The 18,053-nt window shown below is 35.9% G+C and overlaps 1 protein-coding gene across 2 annotated transcripts in view; it reads left to right on the top strand.

Annotated features, from left to right (window-relative positions):
* The window catches only part of SBF2 (SET binding factor 2), a 393,567-nt gene that overhangs the window by 325,016 nt on the left and 50,498 nt on the right, over window positions 1–18,053 (top strand). For both annotated transcript variants that reach the window (XM_031681212.2, XM_031681211.2), the window contains exons 19-26: window positions 1,106–1,368; window positions 3,815–3,987; window positions 4,826–4,899; window positions 6,411–6,606; window positions 9,395–9,522; window positions 10,749–10,924; window positions 13,362–13,507; window positions 15,512–15,710. In XM_031681212.2, coding sequence (XP_031537072.2) covers window positions 1,106–1,368; window positions 3,815–3,987; window positions 4,826–4,899; window positions 6,411–6,606; window positions 9,395–9,522; window positions 10,749–10,924; window positions 13,362–13,507; window positions 15,512–15,710 — 1,355 coding nt within the window. The remainder of the gene's footprint in view (window positions 1–1,105; window positions 1,369–3,814; window positions 3,988–4,825; window positions 4,900–6,410; window positions 6,607–9,394; window positions 9,523–10,748; window positions 10,925–13,361; window positions 13,508–15,511; window positions 15,711–18,053) is intronic.

Here is an 18,053-nt window from a genome sequence, read left to right as displayed (position 1 = left end):
ATCCTCCATTTTAAATTTGCCTTATATTGTGTAAGATAAAGGAACCTAGATACCTAACAGAAACTACATAGTAATAGTCAAATGCTTCTATGTCTCAAGTAATTTTAAACAAATTGGTCTCGTATTGGGTATAATAAGAATAGAAACTTTGAAAACAAATAGCACTATCTGACATCGATCTGATATTCCAAATTATTATTGTACAATTAGTTTTAATTGTTTGCTTAATTTGATTTAAAACTCATATTTTTCTTTCACAACACTGGTGTACTTGAATAAAGGGTAACTTGTAGCAGATCCACAGACTGTTAGTTTGCGGTCATGGTCAGAAATAACTGGGCTGGTGGAATGCATTTGATAGTTTTTTAGGCAGATGTAATACTGACATTGGTATATCTCAAAAGCATAAATAGACCAAATAAATGTCACTGCTTCTGTGTCCTATGTTCAAAAGAAGTCTCTCTCGGATCCCCAGGTTAGATGTAAGTGAGGCTATAGATATACCAGCTCTTCATAAGCTGTAAAGTGCTATGCAGATGTGGGTTACTGTTACTGTTTAACTTTTTAGCCTACTAGGAAGGCCCTCTTCAAAATCCCATGGACACCTGTATACCCATGTAGTGATAATGTTTGACTCCCACACTTACAAGGAAATCTAGTTCTATTTTTTGTGACTTTGGTCATTCTATCCTTCCCTCCCAAAGAGCAGAAGAAAAGAAACATATCAGAGTATTAGTAAGTGCTACTGGAGCATTCATACCCAGGTATTTACAGGCACTTCAGGTCAACAGTTTGTTATAAATAACATATTGAAGGGGATAGAGCCATAGAGATAAATAAACGCAGTGAAATATTAGCAGTGAGAAGTGTATATCCATCTGTGTTTTGCTGCTGCTTCCTTGGCCTTGTCACATGGTTCCACTCAAGTCCTGTTGGACTTGAGAAAAAAAGACTAGGTTTCATTTTGTTGTTATTATTCTATTTTGTTTATGTATTTTCATTTTTACAGACATAGGTATTTAATAGATGAGTTATTAAAACAGCTTTCATGGTTTTTGAAGCTTGTGTGAAGTGATAGATTTGGACTTTTTGCTTTGTCTTCTAGGACAAACTCCCTGATGACCAGTATCAGGAGAAGACAGCAATGGACTTGGCAGCCGAGCAGCTACGCCTTTGGCCAACTCTGAGCAAATCAGCTCAGCAGGAACTGGTGCAACGTGAGGAAAGCACCGTCTTCAGTCAGGCCATTCACTTTGCAAACCTCATGGTCAACTTGCTAGTTCCACTAGATACAAGTAAAAACAAGCTCCTAAGAACGTCAGCACCAGGCGACTGGGAGAGTGGGAGCAACAGCATTGTCACAAACAGGTACCAAAATGTGGATGCACAGAGACCCTATTTTCTGGGCTTAGCAGAGGATATAGAGTATTTTGGGTAAATAATGCAGTACATATTTCAAAAAGTAACCATTTCTCCACCCTCAGACTTCCTCAGCTCTTCTCTATTAAAAGACTTTCACTACATCCAGCTATTCTTAATCACCTCCCGTACTCTCTTCTCTTTCATGACCCCTAATTTTTCAGATGTCTCACTCACTACTGATCCAGCCCTCTGGTTACTGTCTGCCATGTCAATTTGTAGAAAGCACTCTGGAAAATTACTGATGAACTCTTTCTTGCCAAAGTGATTATTTGTTTCTTGGCCCTCCTTTTCCTCAACTTATCTGTCGCATTTGCCTGTAATCATGTGCTCAGCCATGCCTTGCTCTCAACCCTACTACTTCCCATACTAGTGAGGCTAAAACCCACAGACTGCAGGGCCTGACAGGATCTGGCCCCTGGCTACCGCTCAGACCTTACTTCCTATCACTCTTCTATCAACCAGACTGGTCTCCCTGCTGACCTAATCCTCCAGCACTCTAAGGATGATGCTGCCTCAGGGCCTTTGTAGTTGTTGTTCTGAAGTCTGGGATAGTCTCCCTGAAATAGTCACAGGAGTCACTCCCTCACTTCACTTACTCTCTGCTCTAATATCACCCACCCAGAGAGGCTTTCCTGACTTCCCTGTCTCAAGTAGCACATTTGTCACTTTGTCCTACCTTTTTTTTTCTTTCATGATATTTTCTATAACCTGATTTATACTGAGTGGCTAAGGTACCTGTGTTCTTTAATGTTTTGAGATGATGTGATGGCCATGTTCACTGTTTAGCTTTACTTCTAACACCAATTCACCTAATATGGTTGGATTTGGACTAAAGAGAACTGGGCAAAGGAGTCTTTTCCATTATTAGCAGCCCAAAATGGGGCATAGGAAGCAGGATTATTTATTGAAAATGAGAACTGAATAAGCAACAAAGGCAGAGATTGAACATTCACATCGGCTTCATTTCAAATTCATTCCCTTCTCTTGTGTGATTTTTATCACCTACAGACGAATGATGGCTTCAGAGTGACCAAAGTGGTTATGATTCACTTAGAGAAAGAAAAATATTGATAACAGAAGGGTTCATAGGACAAATTTGTTCTTCCATTTGGAGGAATATGCTATTTTCTAAAAAAAATTTCTTTTACTTTGCCTACCAGGGAGATGTCCTCCAGTTGCCAAAGGCCAAAGATAACCATATTACTTTGTCTGTCTCCATGTGGTAATTAACTTGGGGGGATAAGTTTTTTCAGAAGGTTCAAGTATCAGATAATAAGTTAAAGAATCCCTTTTTGTTTTATTTTCTGTGGTTCCTGAATTCCTGTTAGAAGAATGACAGAAGGTATTCCTTACAAAAACAAACCTGGGTCAAAAGGACAGTGCTTCACAATAGCTTTCAGATATAGGCAACCAGAACATCATGTTTCACCATTGTCACTGATAAAGGAGCCATGGAGTTAAGTGAGGTCTACTTAAGTATACACCTCTTTGAGCAAGGTTAAATTGCTGTGTAAATTCACTGTGATGTAGTAGTCATTCATTACATTTGAGTACTGACCATGATTTCTTGTTTTTTTTTAATTTTTTATTGAAGTATAGTTGGTTTACAATGTTGTGTTAGTTTCAGGTGTATAGCAAAGTGATTGAGTTATATACATATATATTCTTCTTCAGATTCCTTTACATTATAGATTATTATAAGATATTGAATATAGTTCCCTGTGCTATACAGTAGGCCTTGTTGTATATCTATTTTATATATAGTAGTTTTTAATCTGCTAATTCCAAACTCCTAATTTATCCCTCCCCCACCCCTCTTGCCCCCTTGGTAACTGTAAGTTTGTTTTCTATGTATGTGAGTCTGTTTCTGTTTTGTAAATTAGTTCATTTGGATCATATTTTAGATTCCACATAAAAGTGCTATCATATGATATTTGTCTTTGTCTGACTTACTTCACTTAATATGATAATCTCTAGGTCCATCCATGTTACTGCAAATGGCATTATTTCATTCTTTTTTATGGCTGAGTAGTATTCCATTGTGTATATATGTATCACATCTTCTTTATTCATTCATTTGTTGATGGACATTTAGGTTGCTTCCATGTCTTGGCTATTGTAAATAGTGTTGCTGTGAACACTGAGGTGCATGTGTCTTTTCAAATTAAAGTTTTCTCTGGATAAGTGCCCAGGAGTGAGATTGCTGGATCATATGGCAACTCTATTTTCAGTTTTTTAAGGAAACTCCATACCATTTTCCATAGTGGCTGCATCAATTTACATTCCTACCAACAGTGTAGGAAGGTCCCTTTTTCTCCACACCTTCTTCAACATTTGTTATTTGTAGACTTTTTAATAATATGACCATGATTTCTTTCCTTGACTTTCTTAGTATTGCAGGAAGTGTAGCTGAGAGCTATGATACTGAAAGTGGGTTTGAAGATTCAGAGAATAATGACATTGCCAATTCTGTTGTGCGTTTCATTACCCGATTTATTGATAAAGTTTGTACAGAGAGTGGAGTTACTCAGGATCACATCAAGAGTCTTCATTGCATGATACCAGGTAATCACTTTGCAGATATTAGAGAACCAGAATATTGGAGATAATTGAGTAAGAATTATTTTTATTGGTCTTTTTCCAGCATCACACTTGACTTCCATGTAGTTTAGCCATGCTGTTTATTTATGTTTTGATTAGTTTTTAAAAGTATTTTTAAATTGTAGCAAAAAATATGTATGTCTCTCATAAAATTTGTCATTTAAACTATTTTAAGTGTAAAATTCAGAGGCATTAAATATATTCAGTGTTGTACAACTATCATCACTATCTGTTAAAATAAAATCTTCTTATCACTCCAACAGACACTAAGACATTAAGCAACAGCTCTCCATTCTCCACCCCTAGCCCCTGGTAACCTCTAATCTACTTTCTGCCTCTATGAATTTGCCTATTCTAGATGTTGCATATAAGTGAAGCCTTATAATACTTGTCCTTTTGTGTCTGGCTTACTTCACTTCATATAATGTTTTCAGAGTTTATTCACTATTGTAGCAGGTATTGTAACTTCATTCCTTTTTATGACTGAATAATACTCTATTGTATGGATGTACCACGGTTTGCTTATCCATTCATCTGTTGATGGACACTTGCATTGTTTTGACCTTCTAGGTATCGTGAATAGTGCTACTATGAATATTGACATACAAGTATCTGAATCTTATTTTCAATTCTTTTGGGTGTATACATGGGAGTGGAATTGCTGGGTCATATGGTAATTCTGCGTTTAACTTTGTAAGGAATTGCCAAACTATGATTAGTTTTCAATTGTAAAATGTCTAGAATTTGTTTTAATTCTGCTTACTTTGTGCTCTTTCATTTTGAATACTCTGGCTCATCCTAGGAATTGTAGCTATGCACATTGAAACCCTAGAAGCAGTGCATCGAGAGAGTAGAAGACTTCCACCTATACAGAAGGTAATTATTCCAGGCTGCATGCTTTCAGGGTATAATAGCTATTAAAAACAGCCACAGTAGACTGCTGTGGCCTAGAAAGTACCTTCTCCTAACTTTTTACAGGGACTGGCTCTAGTTTTAATGATACATTAAAGTTTCAGAGGAGTTTACATGTAGATCCTCATAAAAAGGATACTGAAGTAGAATAGAGGATCAACAAATAAGCAGTAATAACCTCATGTTGAGTCTACTTTTATAGGCAGGGCATACCTTATGAACATTCTAAATTCCAAGCCCAAGCTACGGTTTTATACCCTGCCTACTACTTCCTTTTAAAAAAAAAAAAGGACTTAAGGCAATTAGCATTAAAACACCAGTTTCCTGAATCTATATGCATTACAAGCATACATCAGAAACATCTGGGAAGTCTATTAAAAATTGAGAGTCCTGAACCCTAGCCCAGCTTCTTGAATTGGAGTACCTTGGACTTGGCCTGGGAATCCGTACTTTAACAAGCCTCCCAAATGATTATTTTTGCAGCTAGTCTGGCACCAGTCTGTAGACTAGGGTTCAGGATTCTCATACCTATATAACAGAACTATTAAAAATAAATTCAAAGGAGAAACCAGAAGCCAGATGTATAGGAAAGATAATTTTATCAAATCTGAGACACGGTGATCATTATACTTTAGCTTTACATTTAGCTCTGAGCATCCTAGAGCTAACAAAAAGAACGGTACTGATTTATATAGTTTTTATTGCTCAGTAAACAGTAACTGTTATTAGATCTTCAGGACATATGGATTTTTTTTTTCTGGCACTGAACTCTACAGAGGAGTGTATCATGTGGTTCCTTATTTCCCAAAATGTATAAATGTTAGTAATTTGGCCATTTATTGTGTTAATCTTTAATGAAGGCCAAAAAGGGCGAGTTTCTTTAGAGGTGCATCCATTTTTTTAAAATATTTGTTTTTTAAGTTTGCGAAGTAACAGTGCTTTTGTATAAAACTGAAGTATTAAAGAAGCACACATTGTACAAGGTGAAAGTCCCTCATGGTCCTCCCCACCTCCACCTCTGCCCTTAACCATGATAGCACTACCTTTAACAGTTTGGTTCATATTCTTACAGTTTTGTTTTCTTTTTTCCATAAAGTGGATCATAGTATACATACTGGTTTGTAACTATTTTTTTACTCAACAGTGTATTCTGGCACTTTTCTATGTTAACACATACCAATCCATGTCACTCTTTTTAATGGTTGCAAAATGTTCCATTGAATAGGTATCTCAGACAGTTTGGTAATTTCCAATGATTTTACTGTTAATAGGCAGTACTGCAAAGAATCTTTTTATTTTTTTTACATTTGGATGCAGAAAGATCACTTCTGCCTCTTCCCAAATCTGTTTTCTCATTTTGTCTACTTGGAAAGTCTGGCTCAAATTTTTTAGATCTGTAACTAAAAAAGATAACCGTGATCTGAGGATTGGAAATCCCAGTAGAGTTGTATTTAAAATACTTTTTCTGTTGTTAGCCCAAGATTCTCAGACCTGCTCTACTGCCAGGAGAAGAAATTGTTTGTGAAGGTCTTCGAGTCCTGCTGGATCCTGACGGAAGAGAAGAAGCTACTGGAGGCCTTCTTGGAGGCCCTCAGCTCCTGCCAGCGGAAGGAGCCTTGTTCCTCACCACATACAGAATTTTGTTCAGAGGGACTCCCCATGATCAGCTAGGTAGGGCTCTTATTTTGATATCAGAACGTGGATACCTATATGCTGCATGAGGGCTTTGATTCCATCCGTGTGGAGTGATTTATAGATCATTTCAGATTGAAAGTAGACCTTTTGCTACACGGGCATTTTATATAATACTTTTGTCTGTCAGTGCACATGTTAGTTTGGATCATAGGTTCTTATTTAAAAAACTGAGAATATCTTCTAAACAGCAAACAATGGTTCATCCACTGAAACGATCACAATTTCATGAGGCAGCATATTGTGACCTAGGGACATTCACAATATCCGGCTGCCAACAATATCCCGGCTGATTTGCCCACCTTCTGAGTCCTGCAGTTAACTGTAAGGCTAAGGTTTTCCAGACACTTGATCCCTTTTGTGGAAGGATGTGCTAAGTAGTGCAGGATTGTAGAACATAAACTAACTAACGTGACTTCCCTCATTCCATTTCAACTAACCCCATTCCTCTCTTAGCAGACTTCTATTCACTAAACTCCCTCAACTTTTATTTCTATATTCTACTACTCTCTATGGTCTTCTCTATTAGAAAGAAATGGCATGCCCTGTCAAGTCTGAATTGTCTTTTTAAAATCACTGTTGTCTCTATATAAACTGTTCTGGTTGACAGGAAAAATCATACAAGGTTTTAGCTAAAACTGGGACCCCAAATCAAGAAGCTCAGGTCTAGATCACTGTTGACCAACCTTGATAAGTAAGTCCCCTAACCATTCAGGGTTTCAATTTCCCATTTTATAAAATTAGGAAATTGGGCTTACTGGGTGATAATTCAGTGGTCCTCAATCTTGACTGTGTATTTGAATTATCCGGGAAGCTTTAAAAAAAAAAATTCTGGGCGCAACTCTTAGTTGAATTAGAATCTGAAATGGGATTCTAAGAAGGGAGAGACCCAGTCATCTATGTATCTTTAAGCCCCCAGAGTGATTATGATGCATACCTAGGATTAAGAAACTTTAGAATAAATAGTTACTAGAATTCCTTCCTTATCTGAAATTATTTATTCAGTAGCATTTGATGAGAATGTACTATGTGCTGTGCACTTTGTTAGACAGTGGAATTCAGATGTATAAAATGTATCACCTTCAAAGTCTCACGGTTGTGTAATTCTTTGCTTGGATAGAATCAGAATGGCTTATCATCTTGGTCATAGAGATTGCTTACATATGAAACGCAAAAAGCTCATAAAATTCAATAAACAAAATGCATCAGTAGGAATAGTTGTGTTCATTTTGAGTGAGAGTGAAATATACAGCAAAGTATCTCAGCCCTCTCTTGTCATATTACTATAAATAAATTACATTTGTATTTGAAAGCAAATGTATTTTTAAAAGAAATTAAATAGCCGGTCCTTACAATTTTTTGTACTATACCTTTTGTGTTTTGGGCTCTTAAGTCAGTAACCATAAACATACATTTTAGGCATATAAATATATGAGATACTCGGTCATTTAAATTGCTCTAATTTATTTCTTTTAAAGAAATCAAAGACATATTTAATGTGAAAGCTTGTATTGTTCTCTTGTTTTTTCCTAACAATTTTTGGGTTAATGTTGCATTTTAAGGAAAATTATTTTTATCAGAGAAAACCTTTGTATTTGCCTCTTTCATTTTCATTTTAAGTTAATTCAAAATTTAAAATTTCTCCTTAAATAACAGAAATCTGATCATTTCATGTGTTATTTAAGCATAACTTGTTGCATACACCCTAGAACTGAAGTCAGTGTACATTCTGATTTTGTTCAGCCTCTGGGCATGAGAGGATAATCAGAATTTTCCAGGTTAGGAATTTACAGGTTAAGGGAATGAGGAATTCTGATAATAATTAGTGGGTTAACATATGGGCTCTAAGTGAGATAAACCTAGTTCAGATCTCACCCGCTCTGGCTTACTGCTGAGGGGCCTTGCCCGTAGCTACTCCTGCTCTGTTACTTGTACCACTGCCTGAACTGTGCCCCTTTTCCCCTCTGCTAATCCAAGCCTGCATTCTCTTCAAAGTTCACCTTCCCTCCCACTCCTCCCAGGAATCACTCTCTAGCCATCTAGCATGCAGAAAGCTTCTCTCTTTCTAGAATATTTAGAGGTTTGTTCTCTCAAACCTAGGAGATAATTACATGTTATGGTATCCTGTGTGTGGCTCTCCTCTCCCCTGGGGAACCATGAGCTCTCCAAGGGAGGCTTCATGTGTGTTACTCCTTTTCTAGATGCTCATCTTTGTACCCTCAGATACTTGATAAATGATTATTTATATTTTCCCTTTCTTGCTTTAATATTTAAGCTCCTGAAATCTTGGACCTCAGCCCAGTCCTTTATCTTCTGAAGGCACATGTACGTAGGTGCAGCACCTTTATATAGAAACAGGCTTTAAAAACTTTTTCTCTTTTGCTTTATTCCTACATTAAATATCATAAATATGTTTTCAGTATTTGAAGATGCTTCTTTTTTTCTGTATAAAACCTGCCTTCTTACAAGATTTCTTTAAGCATGATGATCTTGTGTGGTACACGATAGATTGGGGAAATAGAACCAAAGGCACGCAGGCTGGGACAGTTTCTTCACTCCAGGAAAGGACTGTATCTCAGGAGTGAATTGCCATGCAGCAAAATTAATGAATGCGATCCTAGAATCATGGCACTTTCTCTCACAGCATTCCTGAGCTTTGTCCTTTCCAGATACATTTTACCAGCAGAGGCTGATGAAATAAGCAGCAGAGACTCTAGAAATAAGCTATAAAGTGCTGTCGCTGAGTCTGTGTCCTGTCTTCCTATAGTTGGTGAGCAGACAGTTGTGCGAAGTTTTCCCATTGCCTCCATCACCAAGGAGAAGAAGATCACAATGCAGAACCAGCTACAGCAGAACATGCAAGAAGGACTGCAGATCACATCAGCATCTTTCCAGGTATTAAGAAAGGGAGCCATTCTTCTACTGTTTAAAAATTTTCTACAGATGATGTCATGGCCACTTTCTTTTGGTCATGTGGTCAGAAGTTAGAGATTGAGGAGGATCAGAGGGTCTGAGAGGGTATCTTCAACTGAGTCAACTCGTGAGTAGTACTGGATTTAATCCTCCCTTTCCTGAGCCCTGAAGCCAACTCAGAGTAGTCAGATTATTTGTCAATACTTATGACCTTAGAAATTCAGAGACAGACAATTGACTCTTATTGTCTGCCAAGTCATACCTCAATTTGTGTTTGATAAAGCCTTTAGATAGCAGGTAGTTCTCTTGGCATCTATTTCAGAAGGAAACACCCTGTGGCTCTTTGGTGGAAAAGGCAAAGCTCTGAGAATTATGGCTAGGGCTAAAATACCGTTGGTTCTGAGTAACCCCTGATAAAGTAAAGGTTTTTTCAGGGGGCTCTGAATATATCAGAACTTGTAGAATTACTGATGCAATTGACACTGGAAGAGTGATATTTTCTTAGTTTTCCCTTTTTTATAATTCTCGGTCTGTGGCATTGTACTCTTCCCATTCTTCATGTCTTGTCCCTGACTTCTCAGATTTCCAGGGGTTCCAATTCTTGCCTTATTCCTTCCAGTCAAGAACTTTCCCTAGTACCACCACATGGTAGTTGTGTGAACGGTGAGGCTACTGATCTCTAGGCCTAGACCTTCTCCCGTCACCTGAGAGCAGTGACCTCCTCGGGATTTCTTCACTGTTCCAACTGCCAGAGGACTCTGAACTAGAATATTGCATGGCTATCCTGGTTAGGATTCTAGTCAAACTGAAATTTTTCTTCTTAGATTTATAGTATCTCTTGGTAGGAAGAGAACTTCTTAGGTCAAATTCCCTATCTAGAACCAACTACTGATAAATGAGAAGGACATGTTTCCTACTTCAGCCACTGTAAGTTAATTTCCATATTCCATCATAGAAAAGATAATCTTAAACCTAACTTCAAAATACATGATTTTCCTTGCCAACTAACCATCTATGACAAGTAAACCTCTCTGAGCCTTGCTTTTTTATTTTTTAATTTAAAAATTGTATTGCATGATATCCAAGGTCCCTTCAACCTCGAAACTCTTGCCATTGAGTGTGTTATTTTTTGTTATTTCAGTAATTTGGAGGGAAATTACCTGGAAATCCTTAGTGTTTCTGATGTGTTTAATTTCTTTTGTCTCTAGTTGATTAAAGTAGCATTTGATGAAGAAGTGAGTCCAGAAGTAGTAGAGATCTTTAAGAAACAGCTGATGAAGTTCCGTTATCCTCAGTCCATTTTTACCACCTTTGCTTTTGCTGCTGGACAGACTACCCCGCAAATAATTTTACCCAAACAGAAGGAAAAGAACACTTCCTTTCGGTAAGAAGACAGTCGGGTTTCTTCATCTCAGCCCTCCCACAGTTGACTGTCAGGAGGACTGACCTTTCTTTGGGGTCAGTATGTGACTGTTCTTTTTGTTCGCCATTTTGTCAAATCCATTGAACCAAACTCAAAGTTACGGAACAGCAGCGGTAATAATATGTAACGATCATGTCCATTGCTCTTGATGCATTTTTCAGAATATGGAATTCTGTTTTCCCTTTTTTCCTGTATTGATCACTAACTTCCTTTAGCAGACCCTTTAGTTTTCATTAATATCCAAGCCTAAGAGACAGTTTTGCTTTGATCTACAGATGAGAGCCTTTATTTTTTTCTTTTTAACTTTTTGTTTAGATATAATTTCAAATTTGTAAAAAAGTTACAACATAATACAAACAGTTCCTATGTACCCTTTACCCAGATTCACCAGTTGTTTTTGTTTAGCTCCATTTTCTTTATCATTATCTCATACATATTTTTTCTAAACCATTTGAGCTACATATGTAATGCTCCTTTATCTTTAAATACATCACTATATATTTCCTAAGAACAAAGGCATTACCTTACGTAACCACAGTGTAATAATCATAACCAGGAAATGTAATTGGCATAAAATTTTTATCTAACCCAGCATCCATATTCAAATTTTGATCAATTTTATGATCCTTTATAGCAACTTTTTTTTTTCTGTCTGGTACAGGATCCAATCTAGGATCAGACACTGCCTTTAGTTGTCATTTCTTTACTAGGAACTCTTATTTTCTGATGAAAATGTTTAGGAATTTATGTTGAAACTTTTAAATTTCAGTTATTACAAAATAACAACTGCTTTAAATTTTTCATCAATTAGTGATAAAATACAAGGATTAAAATTTTAGTCCATTTATCATTAATCACCTGGAATTTGGGCATTTGCCAGTACAAATGACATTTAGAGAGTACTTTGCAGACTGTGGAGAAAAGGCCATTATTTGCCTGCAAGCTGGGTAGGCTGGAGGTTACAGATTTGAAGGTCCAGACAGTATGTCATTTCTAAATTGCTTAGCTAGCCACCTGTACCACTGTTAGCTGGTAAGCAAAAGAGACCACGCATATCCAGGTATAAGACGCTGAAGATGCATGAACAGCTTTCTAGGCATTTACAATGGTGAGACAAGCATCTCATCTTAGCACTGTGGGGTCACAAAGGAGCCTATGATATTCATTATCCCAGCCCTCTGTGGAAGAAAGAAAGTTTTGTATAAAGTTGTATGTTTAGAAACTGTTGGGGGGGGTGAAATTATATATATATCTATAAAATCAAGCTTATTCTTCAAGCTACAACAGAGATATATCAATTTTAAATTTTAAGATATCTTAGAATTGTCTTGCATATATAAAACAAAAGATACAGCTCTAGCTGGAAAAAATTCAACAATCCCTCTGAGTTTAAGTTACACCTGAAGTGATTCACAATAGGAAATTTAGGGAATACTAGTATTCTGTGACTTCTAATGATTATCTAAAATGTATTTCATAATCCTCAGATTTATATTTCAGATGACTAAAGACAAGGTCTGGTAAAATTATTTGACAGTTAAAGAATCCTTATCACTTTCACCGAATGACAAGAAAACACAAAGAGTTCTCTTCTCTATGGAAGAGAAGAACATAATCAAAAACAATCTTACCTGAAACTTTTCATCTCAGTGTGATTATTCAGGAAAGTCATTCTTTTCTAATTCTTTGATTTGTAAATATCAAGAAAAAATAAACCATTTAAATAAATAAAGTACTTTTAGGTCCAAATGACTTAAATCCTAGTTTCTCCTCTAATTAAAGCTGATTCTCAAAGGGATACTCAAATTTCTGATTTCTTATTTTTTCTCTTCTCAAAAAGGGGAATTATGTTACTCTTTTCTATATTTCAGAAAGTTTATAGTGTCAGAAGTCAGGACACCACACATACACATTTAAAACATTTAAGAAACGAGTAAAGGTGGTAACAACTATAGCTGTCATATGATCTCAAAGAAAATCCTGAGAGTTTGAATCAGTAGAGAAGGAGGCAGGGTGGCTTTCCATGCGGGAGGACTTCCACAAACATAGTTTGTAAGAACTGGTGGAGGAGGTGGCACGGCTAACCGAGTGGTTGAGGGGCATGCTTGACCAAAAAGCCAAACTGAGGCGTTTTGATTTGGGATGATAAGTAATTTGTGTCCCACTCTAAGTTCTTGCATTTTTTGCCTAAAACAGTGTCCTGATGATAAGTCTTTTATGGGAAATTAATCTGCCGCCACATTAAAAAGTGATCTAACAAGGAGAGGCTTAGTGAAGGTCTGGACAGTACAAGTGGTTGTGGGACTGGAGAAGAATGAGTTGAGCAATGTAATTATCAAAAAATATAAATGGCATATTCATATTAAATTGACATTCTCTTTGGTTTTATGACTTGTAGCACGTTCTCAAAAACAATTGTGAAAGGTGCCAAAAGGGCAGGGAAAATGACAATTGGGCGGCAGTATTTATTGAAGAGGAGGACAGGGACGATTGTGGAAGAGAGAGTGAATCGTCCTGGATGGAATGAAGAGGATGACATATCCGGTATGTGGGAATTTGCTTTTCCTTCATGAATGAACTTTATTCTTTCTTCTGATATGAGTAAGAACAAGAGACTAAGTCATAGTTGCACTTAAACCTGACTCTTAAAAACCTAGATTTCATAAGAAAATTGGAGGCACTTACCAGCTTCTCAGAATTGGGGAAAAAAAATTTTTTCCCCCAATATTCTATTGTTCAGATAAGATTTTGTTAAATTGTATGCCTCCTCTACTAAGTCTACAATGATTGGCTATTGTTATGTGGGTGTCATTAAACAGAGAAAGGAAAAACCCCACTGCATAGGAAATTTATAAAGGAGTCCCCATACCTTATTGTTATGGAATAAGAATAAGGAAATAAGGACATTAAATATTCAAAGTTGAAGATTTGGGTCTTTGGTAAGAACATTGTGGATGCTCTCAATCAAAATGAGGAGCCTGAGATGAAGGGATTCTTAAATGATAAGAAAAAAATGCCTGCTAAATATTTAAAAGAACAAATCTGGGAAGCTGAGATACCTCTCAGTCAGGAAAATAGTCAGAAAATCAGTAGCACAATGTTTCATTGACTGTTTTCTGTTCCTTAACCTAGTATCAAATATGCATTTGGAATTAACACTGGAGAGACAGGATGCCACTGCACCCTTTTCCTTCTCAGGCTCTTAGGATCAATCACCAGTGATTACACAACTGCTTTTACTACTGCTGATGACAACAGCAAGAACAGTTTAAAGAAAGAAACCTCATCTTCAGAGAGATCACTGGATAAGGGTCTCCACTCAGTATGTGTATCTGCAGGCTTGCTTCTGGGGGCAGGGTAAAGACCCACCGCTGCATTACTGAAACGACCATTTATTGGAACCCTGGCCTCTTCGCAGCCACATGGAAAGCAGTAAAAAAATTACTGCTACCCGTTACTTTTGACTCTTCTAATTCAGGGTTTTTGTAATTTCACAGAACAAAAACTTACTTTGGTTATTCCACCAAAAGACCAAGTTTTTAATGTTCTTTGCTCCTGTGAAAATAAAAGACCAACATAAATCTGATACCTGATAATATATTTGTATTGTGAAGTTCACAAACTAAAACACAAAGTCTCACATTTGTAGGAATAAGCTGGGTTTTTTCCCTTTTAATGGAAAAGAGCCACATCATTCCCTTTGACATTAGAACTTTGAGTACATCTCCAAAAACTTTGAAAGCTTAATTTGACTTCTCTCACTTTAAAAATAAATAGGAAAGTAAATTAGAACAGTTTTAACATGGAATTTTTTTTGTTGTTAGAACATGCAGTACCAATTAGGAATGTTGTGGGGTTTTTTTTCAGTCCTCCCTAAAATACTTGGTTATTGGGTAAATTCTTCCAACATCTGAAATCTTAAAGGATTCTGTAACCTGTGATTGCAAAATTATTAGGGAGTTTCCCATGTACACCACATCCTCTGACAAAATATAACTTCCACCAAGTATAACTTCTTCATATCTCTCTAAGAAAGGTCTTTTTCCACTAGTAAATTTCTGCTTAATCTATAAAGTGATAAGAGTTTATGATCTTTAATTAACTGAAACCTGGAATGATGAGTTTGTGTAGTGATCATGTTAGAGATCAATTTTACTGACAGGTTAGTGTCTCAGAAAGTATGAGTGTTTATTCTATAGAGTTCTAAATAGAAATTACTCCAGTTGGACATTAATAAGCAAGCCTGACTGAAACAGAAAAAAATGGGAATGAATTCAAAATTGTATTGTTTTTAGAAAATTTGAGTCAATTTCCCTGACATTTTGAGTTAAGTGAGCTCTCGATATTTTATTTTCTGTTTATTAATGTTTTAATTTGTGTTTGAGCATAATGATTCCTCATAGAAGTTACATGATTTAATTTGTGACATACATGGCACTGCAGCCCTAATATAAACCTCTCTTGATTAAGGATCCTCTTCAAAAGGAAGTTTTTAATCCTCTACTCTGAGCTATATCATTTCTTCAAAACCTATTTCTGCCATCGCAGTTTCAGATGATAGTGAGCTCCCCACAAGTACCACCCTGAAGGCCTCAGAGAAGTCTACAATGGAACAGTTAGTGGAAAAAGCTTGTTTCAGAGACTATCAGCGTTTAGGTTTGGGAACCATAAGTGGCAGCTCTTCTCGCTCAAAACCAGAGTACTTTCGAATCACTGCTTCCAACAGGATGTATTCACTCTGCCGGAGGTAAGTGTGTTAATGGTCTCCAAAAAGAGACCTTCTTTCCTTCCTTCCACTTGGTCTTGAATGGGCTGTTTGCATCCATAGCCCAGAGAGAAAGATGCTAGAAAATAGGAGCAAGGTGTCCGGGGTGTGTGTGTTTGAGGGACACCTTCTATGCAGCATGTACATGTATCTAACTGGCATTCTCAGACATACAATTGCCTATGTTAGATCAGAAGGTGAACGATCCCCTTTATGAATTTCCTATATTTGCCTTTCTTTTCCCACTTGCTTCTCTTCTATCATGCCTGAGATAACTTGAAGTAAGAACAGGATTTTCCCAGGCAGAGAAGAGAGATAAAGATCTGCTGTAGGCCAAGGTTCTGCAAAAGTTTTCTTTAAAGGACCAGACAGTATGTATTTTCAGTTTTGTAGACCATATGTTCTCTTGTTACTGCCACTCAACTCTGCCATACAAGCAGCCATAGTATGCAAATAAATGGGCAAGGTTGCTTTTGGCCCACAGGCTGTAATTTGCTGACCCAAGTGTAGGCAGGATTTCCTTATGCTGTCTAATTAGAATTTTTTCAAGGGATATTTCTTAAAGAATGTAAATGAACACATTTTCTTTATTCTTGTATCTCTTGCTGTTTTGTATATCTGTTAAGCACTATTCCATGCTTTACATCCTTTAAAACTACATTTCCATCATCCACAGGGTTAATCATTTTCATCTCCAGGTAAGTTCTTTTCTTTGCATTTGTAGATTCCTGGTTTGATTAAATATAATAATGCTTTGAAAGCATTTTATACGTTGTAAGCTTTGTACATATTTTAAAAGTTGTCTTAATATTACTATTAGTTTCAACCCCACTGTTCTTGAGCAACTATAGATACCTTATTTTAAATGACAATTTAAATGTGCAAATATCAGTGTGAAACTTAAGAAACAAGTTGGGAATATAGTTTGAGATTTGGGACAAATAAAATTTTTGCATTAAGTACTGAAAGGCTGTGATTTTGTTGAGTATGCAGTAATTTTTCTGGATACTCTTCTAACTTCTAACTAAATTCTCTTTGTAGATGAGTGTAAGCAATGGTGTAAGGTGTGATATCCTGCTATTTGGAAAGCTTGCTATCAAAATCATACCTGCCAGTGGGAAAATAGATGTTATTTATCACTTCAGTCTGTCAGAAGCAAAATAAAATTTTAATAGACCATGTATTAGAACACTTATTATAAAGAGTTTATGCTAATATAAAATAATACATATCCCTCAAGCTATTAGAGGGAAGGAAATGGAATAACTTTTTAAAAATCCAAAAGAAAGCAAGAAAGAAGAGAAAAAGAAGCATAGAACAGGTGGAACAAATAGAAAGCAAGTAGTAAGATGGTAAATTCAACTCAAATATATCATTAATTATGTTGCTTATAAACTGATAAATGCTCCAGTTAGAAGAAGGTAATCAAAAATGTATAAAGCTCTATGCTGTTTTTAAGATGTATATCTAATGTACAAGATTACAAAAAGGTTGAAAGTAAAACAGAACAAATACTCCATGCAAAACTACCCCTTAAAAAAGCTATTGTCACTATATAAATATTAAAGTCGATTTTAAAGTAAAATTTTACTAGCAATAAAGAAAGATAGTTCATAATGACAAAAGGTTAATTTCACACACAATTTATTATGACCAAGTATAGTTTATTATGAGAATATAGAACTGGCTTGACAATTGAAAATCAGTCAGCATAATTTACCACATTAGAAGAATTAAGTGTTATAAGTTCATTATATACAGAAAAGCATTTTATAAAATGTAATATGTATTTATGATTTTTTGTAAAAGAACTCTAAGCAAATTAGAAATATAGAGAAGTTCCTTAATGTAGTAAATATATTTTTTAAAAAGCCTACAGCAAAAATCATTTAATGGTAAACTGTTGAAAACTTTTATTCTGCAATCAAAATAAGATAAGAATGTCCACTATCACCACTTCTATTCAGTGTTGCACTGGAAGTCTTAGAAAGTGCAAAAAGACTTGAAAAATAAGTAATAGAAAATATAAAGATGAAAAAGAAAGAAATAAAACTGTTATTCACAGATGATCTTACTGTACACATAGAAATATGAAGGAATCTACAGATAAATTTTTTAAATTAATAAGTGAATTTAATTTAGCACAGTCATGGGTACAAGGATAGTATATAAAAACTAGTCATTAATATACCAAAAAGAAATAATTAAAGATGAAATTTTCAATGATGTTATTTTGGTACTACTGATACTATTTAGAGTAACACTAAAAAACGTTAAATATTTAGTAATAAAACAAATTACAAGGTGTGTAAAACCTCTACATAG

This window comes from Vicugna pacos, chromosome 10 (assembly GCF_048564905.1).
Source record: "Vicugna pacos chromosome 10, VicPac4, whole genome shotgun sequence".
Taxonomy (NCBI): Eukaryota; Metazoa; Chordata; class Mammalia; order Artiodactyla; family Camelidae; genus Vicugna; species Vicugna pacos.
This window is presented reverse-complemented; position numbering and strand designations above follow the sequence as displayed.